This window comes from Drosophila guanche, unplaced genomic scaffold, assembly GCF_900245975.1.
Source record: "Drosophila guanche unplaced genomic scaffold, DGUA_6, whole genome shotgun sequence".
In the NCBI taxonomy this organism is placed as follows: Eukaryota; Metazoa; Arthropoda; class Insecta; order Diptera; family Drosophilidae; genus Drosophila; species Drosophila guanche.
In genome coordinates this window covers 1518938-1541809 of record NW_022995751.1, presented here as the reverse complement: position 1 = coordinate 1541809, position 22872 = coordinate 1518938, and the positions used below count along the sequence as shown (strand labels likewise).

General features: G+C 43.6%; 6 protein-coding genes and 1 long non-coding RNA gene across 12 annotated transcripts in view; 3 read left to right on the top strand and 4 right to left on the bottom strand.

The window, feature by feature from the left end:
• The window catches only part of LOC117587122, a 4048-nt gene extending 875 nt beyond the window's left edge, over positions 1-3173 (bottom strand). Inside the window, 3 exon segments of the mRNA XM_034277622.1 lie at positions 2-208; positions 283-465; positions 3029-3173. Of these exon segments, the coding sequence (XP_034133513.1) occupies positions 2-208; positions 283-462 (387 nt within the window). The 5' untranslated portion in view covers positions 463-465; positions 3029-3173.
• Positions 3174-6315: 3142 nt separating this feature from the next.
• On the bottom strand, positions 6316-7269 carry LOC117587125. 2 transcript variants are annotated; one of them, XR_004574040.1, is made up of 3 exons: positions 7063-7269; positions 6747-6918; positions 6316-6411 (listed from the first exon to the last, which is right to left on the bottom strand). It is a non-coding gene; the product is annotated as an uncharacterized LOC117587125 (long non-coding RNA). The 2 variants fall into 2 exon arrangements; XR_004574039.1 differs by having other exon boundaries at positions 7067-7268.
• A 145-nt stretch (positions 7270-7414) lies between these two features.
• LOC117587121 (CUE domain-containing protein 1) lies at positions 7415-19494 on the top strand. Of its 3 annotated transcripts, XM_034277621.1 has the most exons (3): positions 7415-7611; positions 7690-8420; positions 19405-19494. In XM_034277621.1, the coding sequence occupies exons 1-3, from the start codon at positions 7453-7455 to the stop codon at positions 19415-19417; spliced, it is 903 nt and encodes a 300-aa protein (XP_034133512.1). In that variant the 5' UTR covers positions 7415-7452; the 3' UTR covers positions 19418-19494. The 3 variants fall into 3 exon arrangements, with proteins under 3 accessions (XP_034133512.1, XP_034133508.1, XP_034133509.1); XM_034277617.1 differs by lacking the exon at positions 19405-19494 and having other exon boundaries at positions 7416-7611; positions 7690-8876; XM_034277618.1 differs by lacking the exon at positions 19405-19494 and having other exon boundaries at positions 7418-7611; positions 7738-8876.
• On the bottom strand, positions 10523-12765 carry LOC117587123 (ras-related protein Rap1). The gene has a single exon (XM_034277623.1). It carries the CDS (start codon positions 11802-11804, stop codon positions 11250-11252), a length of 555 nt encoding a protein of 184 aa, XP_034133514.1. The 5' UTR covers positions 11805-12765; the 3' UTR covers positions 10523-11249.
• Positions 13150-15337, bottom strand: LOC117587118 (HBS1-like protein). Of its 2 annotated transcripts, XM_034277615.1 has the most exons (2): positions 15187-15337; positions 13150-15129 (listed from the first exon to the last, which is right to left on the bottom strand). In XM_034277615.1, exons 1-2 carry the CDS (start codon positions 15236-15238, stop codon positions 13229-13231), a joined length of 1953 nt encoding a protein of 650 aa, XP_034133506.1. In that variant the 5' UTR covers positions 15239-15337; the 3' UTR covers positions 13150-13228. The 2 variants fall into 2 exon arrangements, with proteins under 2 accessions (XP_034133506.1, XP_034133505.1); XM_034277614.1 differs by having other exon boundaries at positions 13150-15337.
• Positions 15464-18225, top strand: LOC117587117. Of its 2 annotated transcripts, XM_034277613.1 has the most exons (5): positions 15464-16110; positions 16444-16449; positions 16546-16776; positions 16836-17088; positions 17144-18225. In XM_034277613.1, exons 1-5 carry the CDS (start codon positions 15610-15612, stop codon positions 18022-18024), a joined length of 1872 nt encoding a protein of 623 aa, XP_034133504.1. In that variant the 5' UTR covers positions 15464-15609; the 3' UTR covers positions 18025-18225. The 2 variants fall into 2 exon arrangements, with proteins under 2 accessions (XP_034133504.1, XP_034133503.1); XM_034277612.1 differs by having other exon boundaries at positions 15464-16776.
• LOC117587124 (transmembrane protein 134) lies at positions 19168-22002 on the top strand. The gene is made up of 2 exons (XM_034277624.1): positions 19168-19588; positions 20465-22002. Exons 1-2 carry the CDS (start codon positions 19422-19424, stop codon positions 20814-20816), a joined length of 519 nt encoding a protein of 172 aa, XP_034133515.1. The 5' UTR covers positions 19168-19421; the 3' UTR covers positions 20817-22002.
• Positions 22003-22872: the final 870 nt, after the last annotated feature.

The following is a 22872-nucleotide window of genomic DNA, read 5'->3' as shown; positions in this document are numbered from 1 at the left end:
CGTTCTCGCTGAGCTTGTGCAGGCGAGAGATCAAGCGGGAACTGGTGACCAGCTCACGCTCATTGCTATCCTGTGGCACGCCAAGATCCTCATAGTCAGCGGTCAGCAGCAGATCCCGCAGCGAGGGCCACTTCCTGGCAAACGATGGCAGCCGCTGCTGTTTCTGTTCCTGTTGCTGTCGCTGCTGCTGCTGCTGCTGTTGGTACTTCTACAAGTCAAATGTAGACAAAGAGCTGGCTTAGTCTCCATGTGTGTGCCTCAATAAATCCATCTAACACTCACCAATTGCTCGCCATAATAGGTGTTGTCCTCATTACCGCCCGCTCCGAGCAATTCGCTGAACAACAACTGCGTTGGCAGGCCAGTACGTGGCATGGCATATCCCGGCCCGGTGGCAACTGACAGCAGCACAATGACAATGCCCCACTGGACGAGTGAGCAGCCGCACGTTGTGGACATCATGTACTGCGGAATTGAAAAGGCCCGAAAGAGCGAAGCGTGAATATTGGTGTGCAGAGTGCAAACAACAATTTGGTCAGAACAATTAAGCAACGCCCCTCGGGTCAGCCCCTTTGGCCCATTCAGTGCTTACGCAAAGGGTTTCCCATTACAAACAAAACACAAAGTTTTCAAAATATATGCGCAAAATGTTTCAAGGGGTTTCGGCTGCCCACTCAAGGTGTTCGCGTTGCTGTTGGCTTCACTTCAAAACAGTCACGTTGCATTTTGTACCCCTTGTAGGGCACGCTTCAGTTGAAAGTTTCTGGCCTCTGGGTCTATAAATGGCTGTAAAGAAAGGCTTCTTTGATGCCTACTCTTGAAATCAGGTCACATTGCAATATCTTCATTTGATATGCCACGGAGTACAGTTCTTCTCCCTCTGTGTCTCTGTCTCTCTGTCTCTCTGTCTCTCTGGGAGACATCCCTTAATTGACATTTATGAAATATTAATGCCTAATTATGCTGAAGCTACCAGCTCTGACGCCACAAGCTGCCAGCAGAATGTTCAAAGTGAGCAGTGAGTGGGTTAATTGTGGGGGCGTGGGGGTTGGTTTTTGAGTGTTAAAAATTACAAGTCACTTAGGGTGTTTAGCTTAGCTTTGTGGGGGTGGGCAGCAGACAGTAGTGCCGAAGTTTCAATTGTGATTAATGCAGTTTTTGTAAGTGAAATGAAACTGCTTAGTAAAGATGCAACGAAAGAGTTGCAGATAAATGAGCGAAACTAAACCAAAAGAGAAATGTGATTAAAGTTTGGGGATCTAACATTAGGAGCATCTTCCATTTCCTTCCAGAACACACAGCTTTCATCTACGAATTGAACTTATCAAGAATTCCCAAAAATACTTTTTCATCTTTCTTTATTTGTTGTTGCCGACTGAGCTAGATCTGACCGCCTCTCCTTTCCATGGCCCTCTGCCTCTCCTGCTCGCTTCGAATCTCAAGTGCACGGCGATAATCTTTTGCCGAGCAATGTCATCCGTTTCGTGACTTACACGCTGCGCGATTGCTACCAGCGATGATTGATGATTGATGGGGCAGCGGCAGCGGCAGCGGCAGCGTAATCGTAGCAAACGCATTTTAATGGCACAATGAACATAAAAATGTTTGCGTTTTGGTTGTCGTTGCTGATAATGCATTGGGTGTCGTGGCTAATTCATTGGCGATCCCCAGCCAAGACTCATCTCTATTCCGTTTATTATTAGAGTCAAGGCCAGGCGCGTACAAGTTTCATTGAACTCTCGAGCGGTGTGCAGGTGCCACGCCCAATCGTTAAACAGTCTACCGTAAAAAACTATGTAGGGAAAAAGGTGAAATGGGAATGGAAAAAGGTTTGTGGATGGGTGGATGGAGTGCCGAATTTATTTGACAGCTGCCCCTGGTTCGTGTGGGTTCGATTTCGATGGTTATTAAAAACGCTGAAACCGAACAATGATCGATAAGCGATAAGATGATGACAAGCTATGGCCAAATTATGATTTTACTTATGAAAGCGAAAAGCGAAAAGCGAAACAGGCGGAAACTGGTTTTGTTTAGCTAGCGAGAGGATGAGAATGCTCTGAAATATGTTCTACAAAATTCCACGAGGGATTTCACTATGCCTTAGATTTATTTCATGCTCAAGCGAAAGTTTAATCTATGTAAGCAAACAGAATTCGCATCATAGCCAGGCCTGGGGGGCCTTTGCTGCTGTGACCCAAAATCGTATCATCAAACGGGGGAATATATAATAATAAAATCGTTTAAATGGGTCCCGTTCTTTTATGTGCCCCCCAATAAACTGCGTCATCAGGCACACGTCATAAAATATCGGACCACAACCAACACCAACACAGGGAGAGCACAGAGAAAGAACAGAGCTTTCAGTACTTTCTTATCAACGACAATAAGTTCACATCTACGATTGACACGCCCTCTTTTCTATTCTTCGCGAGCTCTGTAAACAAAAGCTATCTGGAAGTGAATCTAAGTTGGAATACCCCCCACTAGCAGAGCCAGTGCCAACTATTTTTGCAATGGCAAATCAAATAAATAAAAACTACGCATTTTCTACAATGACACTCGCCTCGATTCACGAGACTTTCCATTCGGAGCCGAATCTTTCCCTCCGTTTGCTGCGCTGATAAGCCGACTACAATAATTTCATTGCGGCATAAAAGAATCTTAATGGGAATAATTTTAATCGAAAATCCCGCAATGAAATGACATTGTTGAAATGCTTGCTGATAATTTTGAGTGTCGTATAAAAATATAAATAAATGTATAAGTGTTCCTTCCCCTTATCAATAGGCGAAAAGTACATTTTCTTGGCGCCAGCCGAAAGAGATCTAATGGAACGTTTTTACATATTTAGGATTCAAGTGATCGGAAATTGGCTAATAACTAAGGACAAGAGGGCCAGAAGTGGTCGAAATTTGTATGGCTTCAAAAGTATTCCGAAAATGTATTGGAATTGGAATTTCTCAGTATGTAGTAGTAATGGATAGATATGTAAGTACATATTTACATATGTACGTTTACCAAAACTCACCTCTTAAAACTGCAACTCCTTTTTCAAGTAATTTAAATAATTTGCAAAGAACTTTGAAGTTTCTTGAATTTTTGAAAGTTTTTTATGGTTGTTTCCCCACTTTTCACTGTAACTGTACTTTTTTACTGTAAATGTACTTTTTTACTAAACAAATGTAGTACTAATAATATTCTTGAAATGTCCACAAAGTATTCATATAATCATTCTTATTCAAAGTGTACTTTTGCTCCGCTTGGGGAATCTTGAGCGTTAGGTGTGACAATGCAGAATAAAGGCAAATCCGTTGAGAGCACTTGTTTATATAGGCGCTTGAAGAACGAGGGGCATAAAAAAGGGTAAAGCAACAGGTACAAATACTTGTAGACCTGGGGCCAACAACGCGGTAGCACGGCCCGACAACGACACCAAACAGACGACCGAAACCCGACGACCCTTCGGATGTGTAGTTGCGAGGAGGCGTAGGTGAGTTCCAATGTTCTTGTGGGCGTTTTTTTGTGTGGGGGTGGAAGGTGTCAGTGGGTGAATGGGAGCACTTGAAAAGTTTTTATAATTATGTACTTTGTCTTGCGAAAACTTGAGAGCAATCTCTCTTTGAGTGGTGCTCGCGACGTTCTTCTTTACGGTGCGTTTGAAAACTAAACACTTCGGATGGGGTCGGATCGAATCGGATCGATCTCGTAGTACTACTGTTCGTGCGATTCTCCCAACGGAAAGTGAATTAAGTCGGTTGTAGTCGCGGTACTCGGCAATCGGCACTCGGCACTCGGGCCTGCCTGCCTGTGCGTTTGTGTACCGTGCCACGCTTTTGACAAATCGTCCGATAAAGCCAAGATTTATGATCAAGTCATATAAATTGAAACAACCGAAAGTGTAGACTGCGCTACAGTATAAAGTGTGGGGCATGTTAGTGTGTACAGGCACTGTATATCAAGAGATTAAAACTCAATTGGCACACTGCATGATCACGCGTGGTCTTGGGGCTTGCGTTTACTCCCTCGCTTGGTTCATTGACTTGATTTCAGCGGCGAGTCGGCGCCAAGGATCTGGTGTCAAGGCTTTGCACACAATCTACAAAACTGTACGAGAGTAGGCGTATATTTGTGGTACCCCCAGGAGATCAATGCCCCCATCACTTTCAGTTATAGGTCATTAAACTCGCAATGATTTTGCCAGAACATTTCAAAAGTTAATTGGGTCAATGTCGGCTGGCAGTTTTTTCTTCAAGCTTAGAGCGGATGCTGAAATTTTAAGCGGATATTGCAAACTCATGAAGTTTCAGCATCAGAAGCATCAGAATCACATGATTATAGGTTGGGGTTCCATCATCAGGTAGGGCATCTCTGACATGTGTATTTTTAAATGATAAATTATGTCAACAAAGTGTGTTGACCCAAGATGAGCAAACTAAATTAGATTCGCAGTTACGAAAATTCATCTAAAAATAGCGTGGAAATTTACACTTGTCCATCGCAGAGATAACCAAGCTGATGTTATCTTTTATGTTATAAGTCAGACATCAGACCCCTCTGCTCTGTGAGACTTCTTGTTGGAATAATGTGATGCAATATCTTCGGAAGATTTAGTCACACAGAAACCGAATGTTCAAATAAATGGTGGGTGGCAGGAAAAAAGTGACCTTTGCAGGTACATTTTGAGTGTATGTTTGAGATGCCAAAACTATTACGTTTAATAAAAACAAATTTCCCCAAATCATTTCTTAATTTAAATATTCTAGTCTCTTATGCGTCTCATCTTTTACGAAATTCCAGCAGACAGTGATTAATTTTGTCTGGAAATGCTGCCAAAAAATGTTGATTATTCCAATTAAATCTAGTATATTGACACGCCTGACCTTTTGTCTCATCCGAAAATACGTATATTTGAATATTGGTAGGTAGAATGTGGGGAAAGATGGCTAATCTCTCGCCCACGCTTCATTTGTAGACAACGGGATTAAATTAATTTGTATGGTTACATCACCCGGATCGATGGATGGGGTGTCATAATCAGAATCGTCACTTGTCCGAGAGATAAACTCGTCCCATAGATAAGCGTTCGTCTTTTTTAGCAGCATGTGTATAGTATCGCTTGACTGAGTATCAAACGACAATCCTAATCGAATCAGTGCTAATTGACACTAATTAAAGCGGGACAGACGGAATTGACTTTCCATTCCGGAACCAAAGCAAGCTCGTGCTGGACAATTATCAGCAGTTGAGACATCACGTGAGGGTAAGACTTTAACCATGCCACCTTAGGGTGTATATAAATCCACATTAAAATGCATTTGAGTAATCATATTATAATTTGAGTTCTCGCACACGCTGCCGAAAATACCACAAAACATTTATTATATTTAATTTGTAAAGATATATTAAAGAGCAGGGTGAAGAAACATCCATCCACCGGCTAATGTCATTTTTGGTATTCCAAATTGCGCTTCACACGAAAACTTTCTCATGTAAATGTTTTCGGCTTAATTGCATTCAAAGCCTTGTGAATCCTTTCAAATAGTTCGACGTTGGCGTGGAGCTCTACCGATTGAAAATGAATTATTATGATTACCAGCAGCTCTGTGCTGTTATACGTCTCTTACAGCTCTTCCATAAGCAGGAGACCGATGCGGCCCGGTTCTGGAATCGGTATCTTAGCGTGAACGCCTCGCCACTGCAACCTTCTTGGAGAGAATATCGAGGAAGGCCGGATCGTCCTTATTCCTGTACTGTTCCTGACTATACCTTGTACTACTCCGACGACTCCTACTTTGGCTGCGACCAGCATACAATATCAATTCAATTGTAAAACTATGTAATACAGACGTACTTTGTAAATTAATAAAAATAAATTCATGCAAATTGTATTGAACCTTGAAGTATGCAACAGATATTCTGATTTTTCCTTAATTTGCATAGTAGTCAGCTGTATAAAAAAAATGAATACTGACAAAACCTGCCTGCTATGAAACTTAAGACAAACAAATTGAACCTTGAAATAGGCTTCACTTTTTTTGAAATTTCAAACAAATTATGTTGCATACTTCGAGGGTCACTTTTTGTCTTAAGGTTCATAGCAGTCAGCTTTTGCCAGCCTGCAAGTTTTTGTTGTACAACAACAACGTTTCATGCTGACAAAAGCTGGCTGCTATAAAACGGAATTTACCTGAAAGTATTCCCTGCTTTTTGTAACAAAAGCAACCCCCAAAAGATATCACCCAGGGCACGCCAAAAGTATGGTATTTTTTTTATTGGGATGCAAAGTCCGTTGGACTTTACATATTTTTACAAGGTTATTTACATTTTGTATGTATACATGTGTGTGTTATCGGCCATCTGAGTATTTGAGAGCTGCAAGAGACTGTGCGATCCGCATCTTCTATCGATTTTCTGAAAAACACAAGAGGAAAATATATATAGAATGGCGGCTAAGTGGGTTGCGTTTGATCACTTATCGTATATCAATATACATATAACTTGTTCATTGTATATTTACGGTTTATCGGTACATAATGGTATATATATTCCATTTTTAAGCTATGTATATTCAATAATATAGGGTATCCCAACTCCCATACGCATGTCTTTCACATGTCACTCGAGGAGTTTCTCTCTGTTCCGTAGGGAATTTTCTCTTACGTTTTAAGGCATATTCTCTCTCGCAACATGAGTCTTTATTCCATCCCTACTTACGTTGAATTCCATTCCCCACTTACGTATTTTACCTTTGGCAACATAATTTGTATGGACCAGAAAGATCCCAGCATTGTTCCTCAACATTTGGCACAGACAAAGCAACATTTAGTACCCTTGGAGGGGTGAATATCCTCGAATTTAAGAAATGTTGGATATCTCTGGCTCCATCTGAACAGAATTATGCACACACCGAGAATATATCTAGATCGATATTCAAATGTAGAACATAGAACATAGAAACATAGAAGGCATATGAAAAGTTTAAAATATGACGGTCTAACATAAATGAGAGCAGCTTTGAATATGATATAATAGAAATAGGGTATACAAATGCCCATGCCATACCTACCTGTTGACAAGCAACAAATTGTCAAATGACGTTGCATTCCGTTCCCACTCACGTAACGTTTTATGCTTTTTTTGATCGATGACCTTTTTAGTTTTAAACTTAATTTGGAAAGATTAAAAAAAAAAGATTTCGTGAAAACTATCTACTCTTGCGGAGAATCGATTGATAAATTGGATAAAATTATATTTTTAGCGCTGAGACTCCTAACTAGCTAGTAATATCAAATAGAACATAAAAGTCGAGGAAAATAATTTAAGATTCACGGTATATTTACAGTATATTTTGAAAATGCAAGGGTATATTTCCGATGGTCTGTCGGTATATTTGATCGATAACTCCGCGGTCACACTGCGCTGCAGAGATTAAATACAAAAAAAAACAAAAAAATGTCTACGCTCCAACTGGAATTTTCGCAGGCCATGGCCGATTTCAAGAAGATGTTCCCCGACATCGATCGCGAGGTGATTGAGGCCATACTGCGGGCGAATCTGGGCGCCGTGGATCAGACAATAGATGCCCTATTGGCCATGTCGATAGATAATCAGGTAGGGGTCCGTGTGTGCGTTTGCTTGTGTATACTAACAGCAGCTACTATACTATACTAACCTAACCGCATGTGACAGAACGAAAAACTGCGCAATGAACTGGATGCTAATGTCTCCCCACAACAGAGTCTCATCAATCTCAACGATTCGGACAAAGACCTGCGGCGCAATGTCCAGCTCGTTGACACCACGGATGGCATTGGGGACAGCGGTGCAGCCACCGCAGCAGCCAGTGCTGGCGCATTGCTTACCGCCACCGCCAGCGCATCGCCGAATCATCACAACACTGGTGCCTCGCCCAAGATGCGGCCACTGGCCACCTCCAACAGGATCAATAGCCAGAACAACACGCCCACAAAGAGGAGTCTGAGCAGCAGCAGCAGCACAGCCCGTCGCTGGAACCCACCCATTCTGGGTGTGCTTCCGCCAGGCTTTCTACGCATTGCACCTGCTGCTGGACAGCAGGACTTCGAGCTGCCCGACGAGCAGTTTGCATTGATGCTGCAGAACGAGGAGTTCATGAATCAATTGCGCTGGAATCAAGACTTCATGAACGCCCTCGAGAAGGAGCAGACGGGCAAGACCAAGGGCGAGGACGATGCCCCGTTTCAGGAGCGTCTCAAGAACATGGGCAAGATGTCGCGCAAGAAATTCCTACAAATGGCACGCGTATTTACCTGGCAGCGCAATAAAAAGGTGACCACCGCCAAGCAGATCGACTCGCTACCGTTGCGCGAGGAGCCCAGCGACGATGAGGATCATCACCATCATCATCAGCAGCAGCAACAACAACAACAACAACAGCAGCAGTCGAGCCAATCGCAATCTCAGCAACAACAGCAGCAGCAGCAGGGCCAGTTGCAGCTGCGAAAGTGAGGCACGTACGGGGCATCCAGCATTTTGTTATCTTATCTCAATGGCCATACCGTGATGATCACGAGCGCTAGTAATCTCCTTTAAAGTAATCTCTAAGCAAGAACGAAATCTCCTCCCAATCTCTAAAAAAAAGATGCGAAATAATTGTATTATTCTAGTTTTTAAACACCGCCCCAACCCCCTTACACATCATAACCAAAAGTGCAATTTTTACCCCTCGTAAACATACCAGTGCAATATCTCTCACCTTTTTTACAATATGATTTGTGTACCTACATTTTATTTGTTGCCAAATTAGCTAAATTAAGTTTTATTATTAATTTGTAAAGAAGATACGAAACGGGGCGTTCTCTTTAGAGCCCCCACCTAGAGTTTGCAGCACACACAAAGTTGGACTGACTATTTGAATGCGTTAATTAATTGAGCATCACACCCACGAATAGAAATCTCTGTAGAGCACTTTGCTTAGCCACAAAAACCTAGTCATTATGAAAAGAAAACCTAAAAAAATCCAACTTATTGTACAGTAAGCGAAGCTAAAAAATATTCATGTAAAACTAAAACTATTTCTGCCGTTTTAAAATCAATGTGGTTCCCGGCGCTTAACTGGCTTCCACTCTGTGCATGGCTATTATACTATACGTACGTACGTGTCTCGTCCCAACAAAACTATGCATCCATATCAAATGCAGTTTTAGCAGCGAACCCCTGCGGTTCGCCTTTCGATGAGTATGCGTGCTATAAAAGTAGCAAAATATTATGATAATTATAAAACTCAGCCGGCTATTTGATTGTAATTTGTATGTATAAACATTTGAATAACAACTACCTTGTATTACTTATTCCAAGTATCAAATACAGATATTTAAAAAATGTAATTAAAATTGTTTTTCCTGCCCAAAATTACTTTGCCCATTACTTGAATTTATTTAATTTTTATTTTGTTTTTTTGCATTGGCTTTTTAATTTTTTATAAACATAATACATTTATTAATAATTAAAAGATGCTCGAACCTGTTGAGTTACTCCACCCTCGGACTTCAGGACTGACAGACACTTCTGTTCCGAAGTGCCGAAGTAAGGGAACAAGTTCGAAAAAGTGGTTTTTCAATTACATTCATTTTCACACGCTCATTATTACATTAATGTTATTGTAACGGTTGGGTTTTTCTTTTCTTTTCTTTATTATACTCAAAAATGATTTGTATCTTTTATCATATATGTATATAATATATACGCTTGGGCTTAGGTTTTTAATTAGTTTCAATGTTGGTTGTTGGCTGTGTTTAGACTTTGATTTAAGGGCATATTGGTTACTACGCGAAGTTTATGTTTATGTTTATGTTTACTTTTACTTGTATGCAATGTTTTGTTATGTTATGAAATATTTATAGATTTACTTCGTTTTTAGGTTTCTTTTCATTTTGGGATTGTAACGACCATTTCTTATGCATAAAATATACTAGTATTTGTGGCTTTATACCTTTTTTTTGTTTCCAGCTTCCTGCCGGATGATCTTTTCTGATCCGGCAAAAAGTATGCGGAAGGAGTTAAATCTCGGACACTTGCAACACTGCGCCATTTCCGGCTCAATGTCTGTGCGTCCCACTTCCGTTTCCATGCCTTGGTATTGGCTCTCTGAGAGCGTGCCGGAGTGTATGTGTGTGTGTGTGTATGTTGGGATGTAGCATGCATGTGTGTGGTTGTGTTTTCGTGTGTATGGAGGTGTATTTTCAATTTTGGATTGATCGATCGTATTAAACAATTACTTGTAAATTTGTTTTAAACTAGTCACTAAATGGATCATCTCATTTACTCTTCTCTTCTGGTTTGTTTGCAACATTTTGACATCATTTGCAGACAATATTTTTATAAAATATGTTCTTATACATGTTTTACTTGTTGTTACTCAATTTTATTTGCTTTTATATGGATTCAATTCATCATATTATCATCATCATCAAACATCAATCATCATCATCTATCAGGCTAGTACAAGTTAATTTTTAGCTTAATTTGATTTTGAGTTGAATTGGTTTTGTTTTCTTTTTGCAAATTGGTAGAAGAGCAACGACATGACATTAGGTATACGGCTCTATTTATAGATATTACTTGTTGTTTCTTTGTTTTGTTTTTGTATTTTGTATTGTATATAAGACGTATTGTGTATATAGAGTATAATCGAAAAGAATCAATAAATACGAATGTTTTAGTTTACGAATGTTTCATTTGTTGCATAATTTAAAAAACGGCTCAAAAACGAACGACAAATATGTATAATATATATATATAAGTGTGTGTGTGGGTGTATGTGTGTTTGTGTGTATAAGTATATTAAATAATTCCCCATATTGATTAATGGTTAATCAGCGACAAAATAGTACAATCATAATAGTAGTAAATAGTAATAATTACAAAAAACTTTAAACAGTTATAAAACATTTGTCGGCATATGTACGTTTGTTTTGCTTTTGCTTTTGCTTTTGCTCTTGTATAATATAGTAGATTGGTTATTTCAATTACTGTTTTGTTTGTTTGACAATCTTTAATATTGTATTTGTTTGTATTGTTGTATAACTGCATATTGCATTCGGATCGAAAACGAAACAATAACGGAAAAAATTTAAAATGTTTTTGTTAATTTTACTCTTATACTTGTTCTCCTGCCCTACTCCTCTTCTCTTCCCTTCGCTCTACAACACTCTCTTTTGTTTTATTTCTCTTACTCTTTTTGTTTTGTTTTGTTTTTTTGTTTGGAAGTCTTATAGCAGAACACATAGGGACTTTTTCGGTTTCTTTTGTTTCTTTTCGGGTGACTTCTTATTGATCTGCCTAACCAAATCGTAGAAAATATCATTCACATTCACTTTGGCTTTGGCTGAGGTCTCCATGAAGGCGCAATTGAACTGGTTGGCCAGGCTCTTGCCCAGCTCCTTGCCGACGACTCGCTCCTCCTCGAGATCGCACTTGTTGCCCACCAGCACCATGGGCACATCGTCCGTATCCTTTACCCTTAGTATCTGCTCGCGCAGGTCCTGCAGATCATTGAACGTCGACTGCGCCGTTATCGAATACACCAGCACGAATCCCTGTCCGTTCTTCATATACAGATCCCGCATGGCCGTGAACTGCTCCGTGCCGGCCGTGTCGAGAATCTCCAACATGCACTGCTGTCCGTCCACCTCCACCTGCTTGCGGTAGCTGTCCTCAATGGTGGGGTCATACTTCTCCACAAAAATGCACTGCACAAACTGCACTGTGAGGGCGGACTTGCCCACGCCGCCGCTACCCAGAACCACAATTTTGTATTCACGCATTTCTCACTGTTGCTGTTGCTGTAGCTGTAGTTTGTGTAAGACCCAAAAAGCAGGTAGGCGGCAGCTAATGCTCGAGTTCAGGTGGGTTTCCAGTTACAAATTCCTCTTGGAGTTATTGAAGTTGCAAAATGTTTAATTTTAAAACGCGGGGCGGTTCTCTCTCTCTCACTCCTCTCTTACTCACTTCTCACTCTCTCTCGTTCTCGGTCTTGGTCTTGGTCTCTCTGTCTCTCTCACAAAAAAATCACTAGTTTAGGCGTTGTTCGGCGATTGCTTTTCGGTTGCAGTTTTGTGGTTGTTCTTGTAGAACGTTTTTTTGTTTGTTTTTTGAACGTTATATATATATATATGTGTATATTTAAAGTAATTTTGTTGTTGGTTCTGTTATTGATGATAACCTTTGTGCCGTGTACGAGTGTGTGTCTGTGTGTAGAGTGTGGAGAGAGTACGCGTGTTGGTGTTGATGTGTGTGTGTGTGAGTGTTTGTGCCTCTCCCTCGCTCTTTCCGCTCAGGTTCTTGTAGAGGTGCGTGCGTTCCGTCAATTGTTGCTTTCAGCGATAAAAAGAAATTTCCGCTGGCGCTTCTGCTTTTCCGCTGCTGCCACTGCCACCGCCTGCCGTTGTCACTGTTGTTGCTGTTACCGAGAGCGCACTGTGGGGAGTAAAGAAAGCAATTTGTTGTATGTATTTTAAATATAGCTCGATTGCACTGTAAATTCGTTTGTTGCGTTTCGTTTTTGGTTTGGTTTTGGGTTGGTTTTTGGTTTGTATGCTGGTGCTGGCTGCACTCTCTTTTTTTTTGTTGGTCGTTGGTCGTGTTCTCGCTCTATCTTGGTCTTTTATGATTCATTTTTAGAGTTGTCAAGCGGCGCACTGCCTTCGCCAGAACTTGTGGCTGGAATTGTTTCGGAATTTGCGCACTTTTTAAATGAAAACCACGCCGACTGCATCTATTCGGGGCACCAATGTTTATCCAAAGTGTGTATAACACCTAGTGCGGATATAAATCTTCACAATGCACCCGCATGCTAGCAGGCAACTCTATTCGGAGTTTTACCTTTTTTGTTGTGTTAGCTGCGACTTGGGGCAGATATGGTCGCTGGTTTCTTGATAAAGGCCACGAAAACGTCAATGGCCGCGAATTTTTGTGCTCTGTTGAATTGATAACGTTTTAATTCTCGGCAAAATACAATTTTCTCGCCCGTAACCCGCACCGAAAATAGTATTGTTGGTGGGTCTTGTTAGTGTTGTGAAATTGCTTACACTGTGCAGTGTGACCGCGCATTTATCACATAAATATACCGAAGTTGGGTCCAGCACTCTGTACCACTTCCACTGTTCCAGCGTCTTTTCAAACTATATTTAGCAAAACAACATAAATAAATGTGTAACTAAAATTTATAAAATTCCACAGTCTAGCCAGTTCAGCGTATCTTTGTGACCATTCCAGCGGCAATCGTGACTCCAGCCACCCGCAGCATGACACGGCCGAGTTCCTTGAAGTCCGCGTATCGCTCTATGCAAATGGGGCGACTCGTCTCCAGCTCGACGAGGGCGCAGGAGTTGCTGCCCAGGCAGCGGGGCTTCTTCTTGACCACCTCGCCGGTGCTCTTGTGTATGGACGCAGTCAGCTTGCACACCACAGCTGGCTCGATGAGCGACTGGTGGTGCAGCAGCACTGGAAATCCCATGGTGATGGGCACCTTGACGCTGAAGACGATGATGCGGGCCTGGAAGCGTGTCGTGACGGGTATGGGCGTCTGCGGGTCGCTGATGATGCAGCCGACGGTTATGTTGTTGATGTCCACGCCGGCCAGCGTCACCGATATCTGATCGCCCGCAAAGACGCTCGTCTGTGGGAACTCATCCATGGTAAGAGACTTGACCTGTGCCTGCTCCCGGCTGGCGCCGACCAGCACCTTGTCGTTCACACACATCACGCCAGTCTCCACTCTGCCAGAAATGCAGAAACCCGATCCAGTGCCCTTGTAGATGTCCGAGACGGACATCCGCAGCGGCCTGTCCAGCGCTCGCTCTGGGATCTTGAAGTTCTCGATGACGTCCAGCAGGGGGCGACCACTGTACCAGCTGGTGAGTGCCGCCTCCTGTGCTTTCTTGGTGAGATTCTCGCCGGTGAGGCCAGAGCAGGGTGTGAAGCTGACGTCCGACTCCTTGAAGCCCGCCTGCTTGAGGAAGGATTTCAGTTTGGTGACAATCTCCGTGAATCGCTCCTGCGACCAGCCGACTGTGTCCAGCTTATTGATGACCACGCCCAGTTGGTTGACGCCCAGCGAACGCACGAGGATGGCATGCTCGCGCGTCTGTCCGCCCAGCTCGAAGCCAGACTCGAATTCTCCCCGCGTGGAATCCACCACGAGGAGTGCCACATCCGCTTGGGTGGCGCCGGAGATCATGTTGGGTATGAAATCCTTGTGCCCGGGCGCATCCAGCAGCGTCACAATCTTTGTCTTTGTCTCGATGCGCGACTGGCCCACGTCCATAGTGATGCCTCGGGCCCGCTCCTCGCCAGTCTCGTCCAGCACCCAGGCGTACATGAAACTCTGCTTGCCCAGCTTCTTGGACTCCTGCTCGTGCTTGTGCATCACGCGCTGGGACACGTTGCCCGTGTCGTACAGCAGGTGCCCCATCAGCGTGCTCTTCCCTGCGTCCACATGGCCGATGACGATCATGTGGATGTGGCTCTTCTGGTCGGAGCGCTCCTTCTCGTACAGCTGCTGTGCGTTGCGCTGAGCCTGGTCCTTGGACACTTTGAAGACGCTCGCGGCAGTGCGTGACAGATCGTTGTCTCCGCCCACATCCACGGGCGTGTTTCTGCCCGAAACTACGGGGGAGGACGGCAGCTTGGGGGAGGCTATTTCAAAGCCACGCCGTGGCTCCTTCAGGCTGATCTTGGCCGGTGGCGTGGGCTTGCTGGCAGACTTTACGATCGTCGCTGCAATGGGCACGGGCACCTTCGGTCGGAGCGCAGGCTTGTCCGATTTCTTGGTCTCCTCGTTGAGGATCTCATCCAAAATCTTCTGTATGTCGTAGTCAAACTTCATGGAGGTCTCCACGATGCGACGCTCGGACACGGCGTCGCCCACCACACTCCGCACCTCATCCACGCAAGAGCTCAGCTTGGCCTGCTCCATTTCGTCCAGTTCGGGCATCTGGAAGCTCTCCGAGTCGCGTCTGGCCTTCTCGTAGGCCTCGTCCTCATCATCCTCGTCGTGCTCGCCCTCCTCCTTAATGTCCTTGTTCTTGCTGATGAACGCGGAGATGCTCTGTCTGCCCCGCTCCCGGTCGTAGAGCCACTGTTGGGCATCTGTGGGCGAAATGCAGTGATCATCATCGACGGAGTGCCCGTAGACGTCATCGTAACCATCGTATTCGTCGTTGTAATCCATTGTCCGTACAATCCTGTGGCGCGACATCTTGACGGGCCTTCTGTTTAACAGTTCCTGCCCACTATTTCACAATATTTTTAAAACAAATTAATTTCATTCGAGAAAATGAAAATAAATTGGAAGCCAGTGTGACCGCGTCTCCCCAGGGTGACGGTATATTTCGACGTCGAAATTGAGTTTTACGTATATATACGGAATTTCGGTATATAACACAGTAAGTACACTTCACACTTCTTTTGGCATTTTATGGTGACTTTCTGACTGTCACTCTGGTGTAAAATTTTTTAGACATCATGTCTCCCGTCGTCAATTTAATTTAATTCGTGAAACAAACATCAGAATTTAGCGACGATTACGAACAACTAGGCAGGGAGGTTCCACACGAATGCTCGGACCCGATGAGCGGCGCAAGAACCTACAGTAAGAGGGATCCCGGCGGCGACGAGGACGGTGGCAAGGAGGCGTCTGCCGAGTCGGCTGAATCGCTAGAACATCTCACGATACCAGAGCTCCTAGACGGTTGGGCCATAAAGAAGTCTGAAAAGCAGGGAGCACATATATTGCGGCTACTCGAACTACGCACCAAGGAAGAGGAGCAGAAGGACGCACAGCGAGCCCTACAGCAGCAGAAGAACTTGCAGCAGCTAGCGAACTGCCGCCAGAAGGCGCGTGCCCAAGAGCAGGCGCGTCTGCGTGACGAGAAACTCCACTGGAGTACCCAAGAGGCGGAGTCCAAGGAAGCGAAGCGATCGGCGGCACTGCGTAAGGACATTGAGCATCAAATCTTGGTGCAACAGGAATCAGAGGCGAAGCGTATCCGCGAAGAGGCGGTCTGGGGTAGAACATACGAGCAGCAGAAGAAGAATAGGAAAAGCAACAATAAATCAGAACAGGAGCTAGTTCAACAGAGGGAGAGATTCAGTCTTCACGAGACGCTGCACACAGAAGCCCAGCAGCAAGACAAAATGGTCAACATACCGATGGCAAATCTGAAGCCCATCCTTAAGCAGGCACCTGGATCGGCCACTGGCGGTGGCGTGCGTTACTTTTCACAGTTTAGCAAAGGCGGCGGTTCCACTGCCACCACAAGCACTAACACCAGCAGCACCACACTCGTGCACCAGCAGCTGCAGCGTAAGCCAACGGCCAATGGGGATCTCCATGGCACGAATGGCAGAGTTGCTGTCGTTGCCAATGGCATGCGCACCAAAGCAGAGCAGCAGGACATGCAGCAGGAGGTCAAACAGGAAGCTATAACCAAAACAGAGGCAGACAACCAGCCAGCAGAGGATGCTTCCGTCGCAGATGGTCCACTGGCGTTGCTCAGCAACCAGCAGCCAACAGAGTCGGACGACCCCGAGCTGGACATTGTAATCAACAATGTGGTGTGCACGTTCAGTGTGCGTTGCCACCTCAAGCTAAGGGACATTGCGCTGCGCGGCTCCAATGTGGAGTATCGCAGGGAGAACGGCATGGTGACCATGAAGCTGCGACGACCCTATACGACAGCCTCCATTTGGTCATCCGGCAGGATCACCTGCACAGGCGCCACCTCTGAGGAAATGGTAGGTGCAACCAGCAATCCATCTAAAACCAAATCCAATATCGTTCTCTCATTTTGTAGGCCAAAGTGGCGGCCAGACGGTATGCCCGCTACTTGGGGAAACTCGATTTTCCCACACGCTTTCAGAATTTTCGCGTTGTGAATGTGTTGGGTACCTGCAGCATGCCCTGGGCCATCAAGATTGTTAACTTCTCGACCAAGTATCCGAAGAATGCCAGCTACGAGCCGGAGTTGCATCCAGGTGTCACGTACAAGATGCACATGCCCAAGGCCACGCTGAAGATCTTCTCCACGGGAAGCATAACAGTGACAGGTGAGGGTCTCCATCCCCAAGTCTCTCTCCTGATTCATCTTTATCCGACTTATAGCTGCCAGCGTGAACGATGTGGAGGCCGCCATACAGCAGATATATCCATTGGTCCATGAGTTCCGCAAGCAGCGTTCGCCCGAGGAGCTGCAGCATTTGAGGGCCAAACAGAACAAAAATGCCGGCATCACTGGCAACACCAGCAACACCATCACTGACGCCAACGAGGCCCTGGCACTGGAAGAGCAAATCCTGACAATTCCCAGCAGTGCGGCTGGGGATCTGGTGAATGCAGCGGTGTGCAATGTGCAGCGTCTGAAGCAGATCGAATCGTTTCGCCAGATGTCCAGTGAGACTGAGGAGGAGCGCCGCCACATACCCTTCCCGCGTGACAAGACCGAGGAAGTGCTCTTCACCCACTCGTCAGCCAGTGGGTCTTCGACGGATAATATCTGCGCCAATGCCCGACGACGGGCCACCGAATGCTGGGCGACCAAGAACAAACGCACGCGCTACAATGATCCCAGTGGCGGCACAATAGTGGCTGCTGGTAAGACTAATACTACGACGATGAGTGCCAGGACCACCGCCTCCTCGTCCAATCCCGCCATCGCCAACCAATCAACCAGCACCAGCACATCCGCCACCACCATTACCGGGCCTATTCTGCCGCTCTCCTCGCTTACGCCCATTGGCAGCATCAGTGGCGGTGTGAACGGCAGACCATTTAGCCTGGTGGCCGCACGCACTATCCCTGCCACGGGAACCATCATCAACCTCAAGCAAAGCTGCATTAAGCCATTGAATCGCGATGCTCTGGCTGCATTCACCGCTGCCTCCAGTGGTAGCATCGCTACCGCCGTCAATTCCACTGCCACAGCCAAGGCTGTACCAGGTCCATCTGCACTCAAGCGGCAATCCCGTGGAGGAGGACACAATTAAGCTGCATCCTGTGTGGAGGAATTCATTTCATGCAGCAATCAGCAACGAATGGCGCATATAATACATACAGTACACGTACACGTACACGTACACGTAGACTAGCTTGAGCTGCATGCATCGATACACCTATAGATATTTTGATATATCATAATATTAGCATCACTAGTTTGTCTTTTGTCGTATTACAAATATAAAATCAATAAAAACGTACTCCCATGGGCTGCATTCACATCCGCGTCTCTTCTTTTAAACAATTATATTTTGGCGCGCGAATATCTAGTCGATAGTATCGGTGACGACTGCACGCTTTGAATCGGTTCTTGGCTCACCTCGCTCTGAATCAGTAGACCCTAATTTATAAACAAATTAATCAAAAGGGGCCCTTAAAATTAACCAGCTTTGTACAGAATTTATTAATCTTTCGTTTAAAATTCTATATTTAGTGCTGCGAGTCCCAGCTATTAGATAATATCAAATAGAAGATCATAGTCGAGGAATAGTGCTTGTATATGTCAGTGTGCACGTATATTTTTTTTTATATATTTCTGTGGGATTTCCATTCTCAATTTGAGCCGCAAAACTGAAGAGATAATTAAGAGAGTATCTTGGAATGTTGTCACTTGTATTTACCTGTTGTCGACACCTTAGTTTTTGGTACAAATTTCGCACCATAAAATCTCCCATGGTTTGTTAAGGGATTGAAAGCTCCGAGCGTATTATAGTATTTACATATGTTCCCGTTCCTTTTCTAAAAAACAATAGAATTTCCTTTCTCTATAATTGAGCGCGCTATTTAAAAAAATGTATATATGTGTCTCTACATGTTACATAAACTTACATACTGAACACAAAGAAAAATTCAAATTACAAATTAGTAAAATATTAGGTCATAAGGAATACAATCCAACGAAAAGGAGTATTTATAATAAGCTAAATTGATTCTTCAAACGGATTAGGTTATTGTTTAAGTGGTGAAAGTCTGTGTAAGCTAGTAATATCAAATAGAACATCAAAATCGATGAATCTAGTTTAAGACTACGGTATGCTTACGGTATATTTTGAAGATGCAATGGTATATTTAAGTATATTTACGAGGCCCGAAGGTATTTTGTATCGATAATTTCGCGGTCACACTGGTCGTATTAAAAATAAAAATATAAAGAATATAAAATATAAAGAAAAACTACTTTCGGCGCGGTTACGGGCTACAGAAAAAGCGTCGAACAGAGCCCGAATACGGTGTGCGGAAAAATGAATAGAAAGTAGCATTAAAAGTGCCGCTTTTCACCACCCGAACGCCACAGTGCTCCATCGTTGGCACATACAACGTATATCGTTAATAATACACAACAAAAGCAGCAGCAGCAGGCAGGCAGGCAGGGCAGCCGTGTAAAAATATGTACAATAACGGGTCAACACGGGGCTTCTCCATACACGACGCATTCGAGGAGGAAACAGACGAGGCGATACGCGTCTATGGCTCCACAGTGATATCCACACCCATGCGGAGCGGAAAACAAGGTCGCTCCACTGAGGATGTATCCATACGCATACAGGATCCAAAGTGAGTGGGGCACGCTATGTGATTTGATGCCAAAAACGGGTCTGGTCTGGTCTGGTCTCGTTCGCATGGTCTCATTCTGATGTGTGATCTGATCTCTGTGTGGCTGTGTTGTCTGCATGCGTGGGCTGTTTATTGGCACCATTTTGGAGCGAAGTTCGTTCTCTTTGTGAATCACAAAAGACAAGTCAGGCCTGTCCAGCTGTTGGCACTGTCAGTTGCACCCTACACTCTAGGCACTCTTCTGCCTTCTTCAAGTGGCACTTCCTCATTCCCGCCGGAAGCACCTAAACACTTGAATAATTTACCTAAACTTTGATGCCGCAGGCGCGTGCGTGCTTCTTGCCTTCCTTACATTCATTTCTTTTGCTCTCCCATTACCAATGCATGGCGTGTCGCAACAGCAACACCAGAAACAACAACAACAACAACATTCTTCATATGTAATTATTGAGATTATAAATGCAGACGTCCAGCCTAATTTGGCATTCAATTGTAAAGAAAACAAAAGCAAAAAGCATTGCGCATACATTTCGTCATAAAGGTTTCTCATTTCTTGAAGAGATTGAAGCGCTGCCACGCGAGTTGGTAACGTAGAGGGAGGGGGAGTGGGCTGGCCTTCGCCTGCGGTCAGCTGGAACCAGTTAACAGCTCAACAGCTAGGCCAGGCCATGCCAGCCTCGTCTGCACTTGTCGGGCTTCGCTGCCAATATAATCGAGTATTATATGCAATAATTGATTGCGTCTTGCTTTTGGCGGCAGTCCAAACCCGCGATAACCCCTCGAATTCGATTGATAAGCGCATTTTTTGAGTCACTTTAAATTATTTGTTTGATTGTAATGTTATTGCTCTCTCCATTCTGCATCCTCCATTTGCAGGGGCTATAATAAATATGCCGAAGACACAACCTCCAGGGACAGCGACTCGCTCATTCAGGAGTATGGAAATCTGCCCACGGAGGAGACCAACACATATTGCTGGCGGCATCCGAAGGTGCGCGAGAATTGGCGCACAGTGCTGGCCGCCTTCACGCTGCTGGTTGTGGGCACAGGTCTCTTTGTGATGGGCACCTTTGCCATTGCCGATCCGCAGAACACATCGCAGGGTGTTGTGTTCTTTGTCGCTGGACTCATTTGCTTTATACCAGGAGCCTATCATGTCGTCTACATTTGGCTGGCAGCCAAAGGCTATCGAGGGTTCGACTTCTATCACCTGCCACTGTTCACATAGGCAAAGCAGGAGCAGCTGCGGCAGAGTGCATTGGTTGATCCAACAGAAAAGAGAGATAAGCAGTGGGAGTGGGGAGTTGGGAGTGGGAAATCCCTGTCTATAAATATTTATCTATAAATTTGTTTATATTTCCTGTAAGCGACTCTTTATGTTCTATGTCCGTTAATAACTCTCCCCCAACTCGATATCGTTTTGTGTAACGTACATTTTTTGTGTTAACCGGCAAAAATTAAGTTTAGACAAAGCAAAGGAGAAACCCCTCAGAACCCGAATCGAAATTTAGCAATATATTTATATAGATAATATATATATATATATATATTTTACAAGAAATTATACTCAGTAAAATGTTTTTGTATGCTCCCAACCCGAATCCAATCCCAGAAGAAGAAAGTGCAAAAACAATTCATACGTATGTACCCTCGAAAATTGATTTAAGCAAAAAAGAGAAGAGATAAAAAGTAGTAGACACAAGAGAAAGACTGTGTATATGATGCTAACAAGTTGAGGAATCGCTAGAGTTATAACATATATATATATACACATACTTATACGTATATAAATTGTAATGTAATTTATTGAAATTAATTCGCACCAAAAAAAAGAAGGCTAACGATCGCGAGCAATGTTTTACGACTTTCCAACAAGAGAAAACAAATGAAACTCAAACCCACGAATCTATGTACTATACGATTAGTGAGCGTCTGTCCAGGGATGCGCCTTAAAAGAACTAGAACTAGACTTTAGTCAACGTCGAATTACGTTTATGATTTAGCGGACTGTAAGGCGGGAGAACTCTTAAGCAAAATCCCCATGATACAATGATAAATAATACCTAGCTACTACTTGTGTTCTAGTGATGTAAGTCGACCGATGCCCATGCCCCGATATATTGCAATATGTTCTACAGTGTGATGACGCGACTCTACTACGCCTTTAGTCCCCCCCCCCCCCCCTGAATTCTTAAATACCCTTACCCGTCCTCTAATGAAATTACATCTCACTCCCTCACTCAGTCATTAACATTTCTCGAAGCTCGAACTGACACTGAATCACCTCCTCACATACTTTATACACCTTTACACTTACACCTCTCATCCGTTTAGTTCTTAATGTTGTATAATTTCTTTTTTAAGAAATGATAAAAATGGTTGTATTACTACGAAAAAAAAAACACACGACAAAAATAAGAATAAATTAAATGAAAAAACACACATAAATACGATTTATGGCCCTAAAACTAATCTAATTCAATACAGGACGACGACTACTTTATCTTTTCCAAAATGTACCCAACATTTTAATTATATAATGTTTGTGTTTTAGTTTTGTATTTCTATGTATCTGTGTAGTTTTTTGTGACTTTTGTATGTATACTTTCCTATTTAATGTTGGTTTTTATGCAAATTAAAAATTATTATTTTTGAAACACCTGATTTTGACTTCCTTTATGTATCATTTATCTTTGGCTGGGTTCAAGTATTCAATTAAATTCTTTTGTTTATGTTTTGGCGCTATCAAAATTATGACAATGGTACGAAATATTTTATCAACTTTTTATGGTTTTTTTTTTTGTTCGACGTGATTTATCTTTTTTTGCAGTTTCTTTTCTTTTATTTTATGCCATGTCTTCGGGAAATTGATTTCTTTAAATGGCCAAAAGTAAAGCTAGATAACAATTATCTTTAATTTGCGGCATTCCCATTGAAATCCATCATTAACCACAAGACTACAGCGCGTTTCACAGGTGTAAGATGAAGATTTGGAAATCACAAACTCCACTTAATATATTGGGAGTAGCATCACTTATCCGATTTCCTTTTCGCATTATTCCACAACTGAACAAGATCGAACTATAATTTAAGATTAAACTCCAATCTGTTGTAACACACACTTTTGAAACGCACTGTGGACACGCTCCAGCTCCCATGCCCAACTCCAAAGCCCCCACACTCGACGAGGGTACTCCCTAGGTTAATGGATAAATATTTCAGTTGCCTTTGGCCGCCAATGGCGATGCAGGCGATAGACGAAACGACATGAAACGATACGAAAT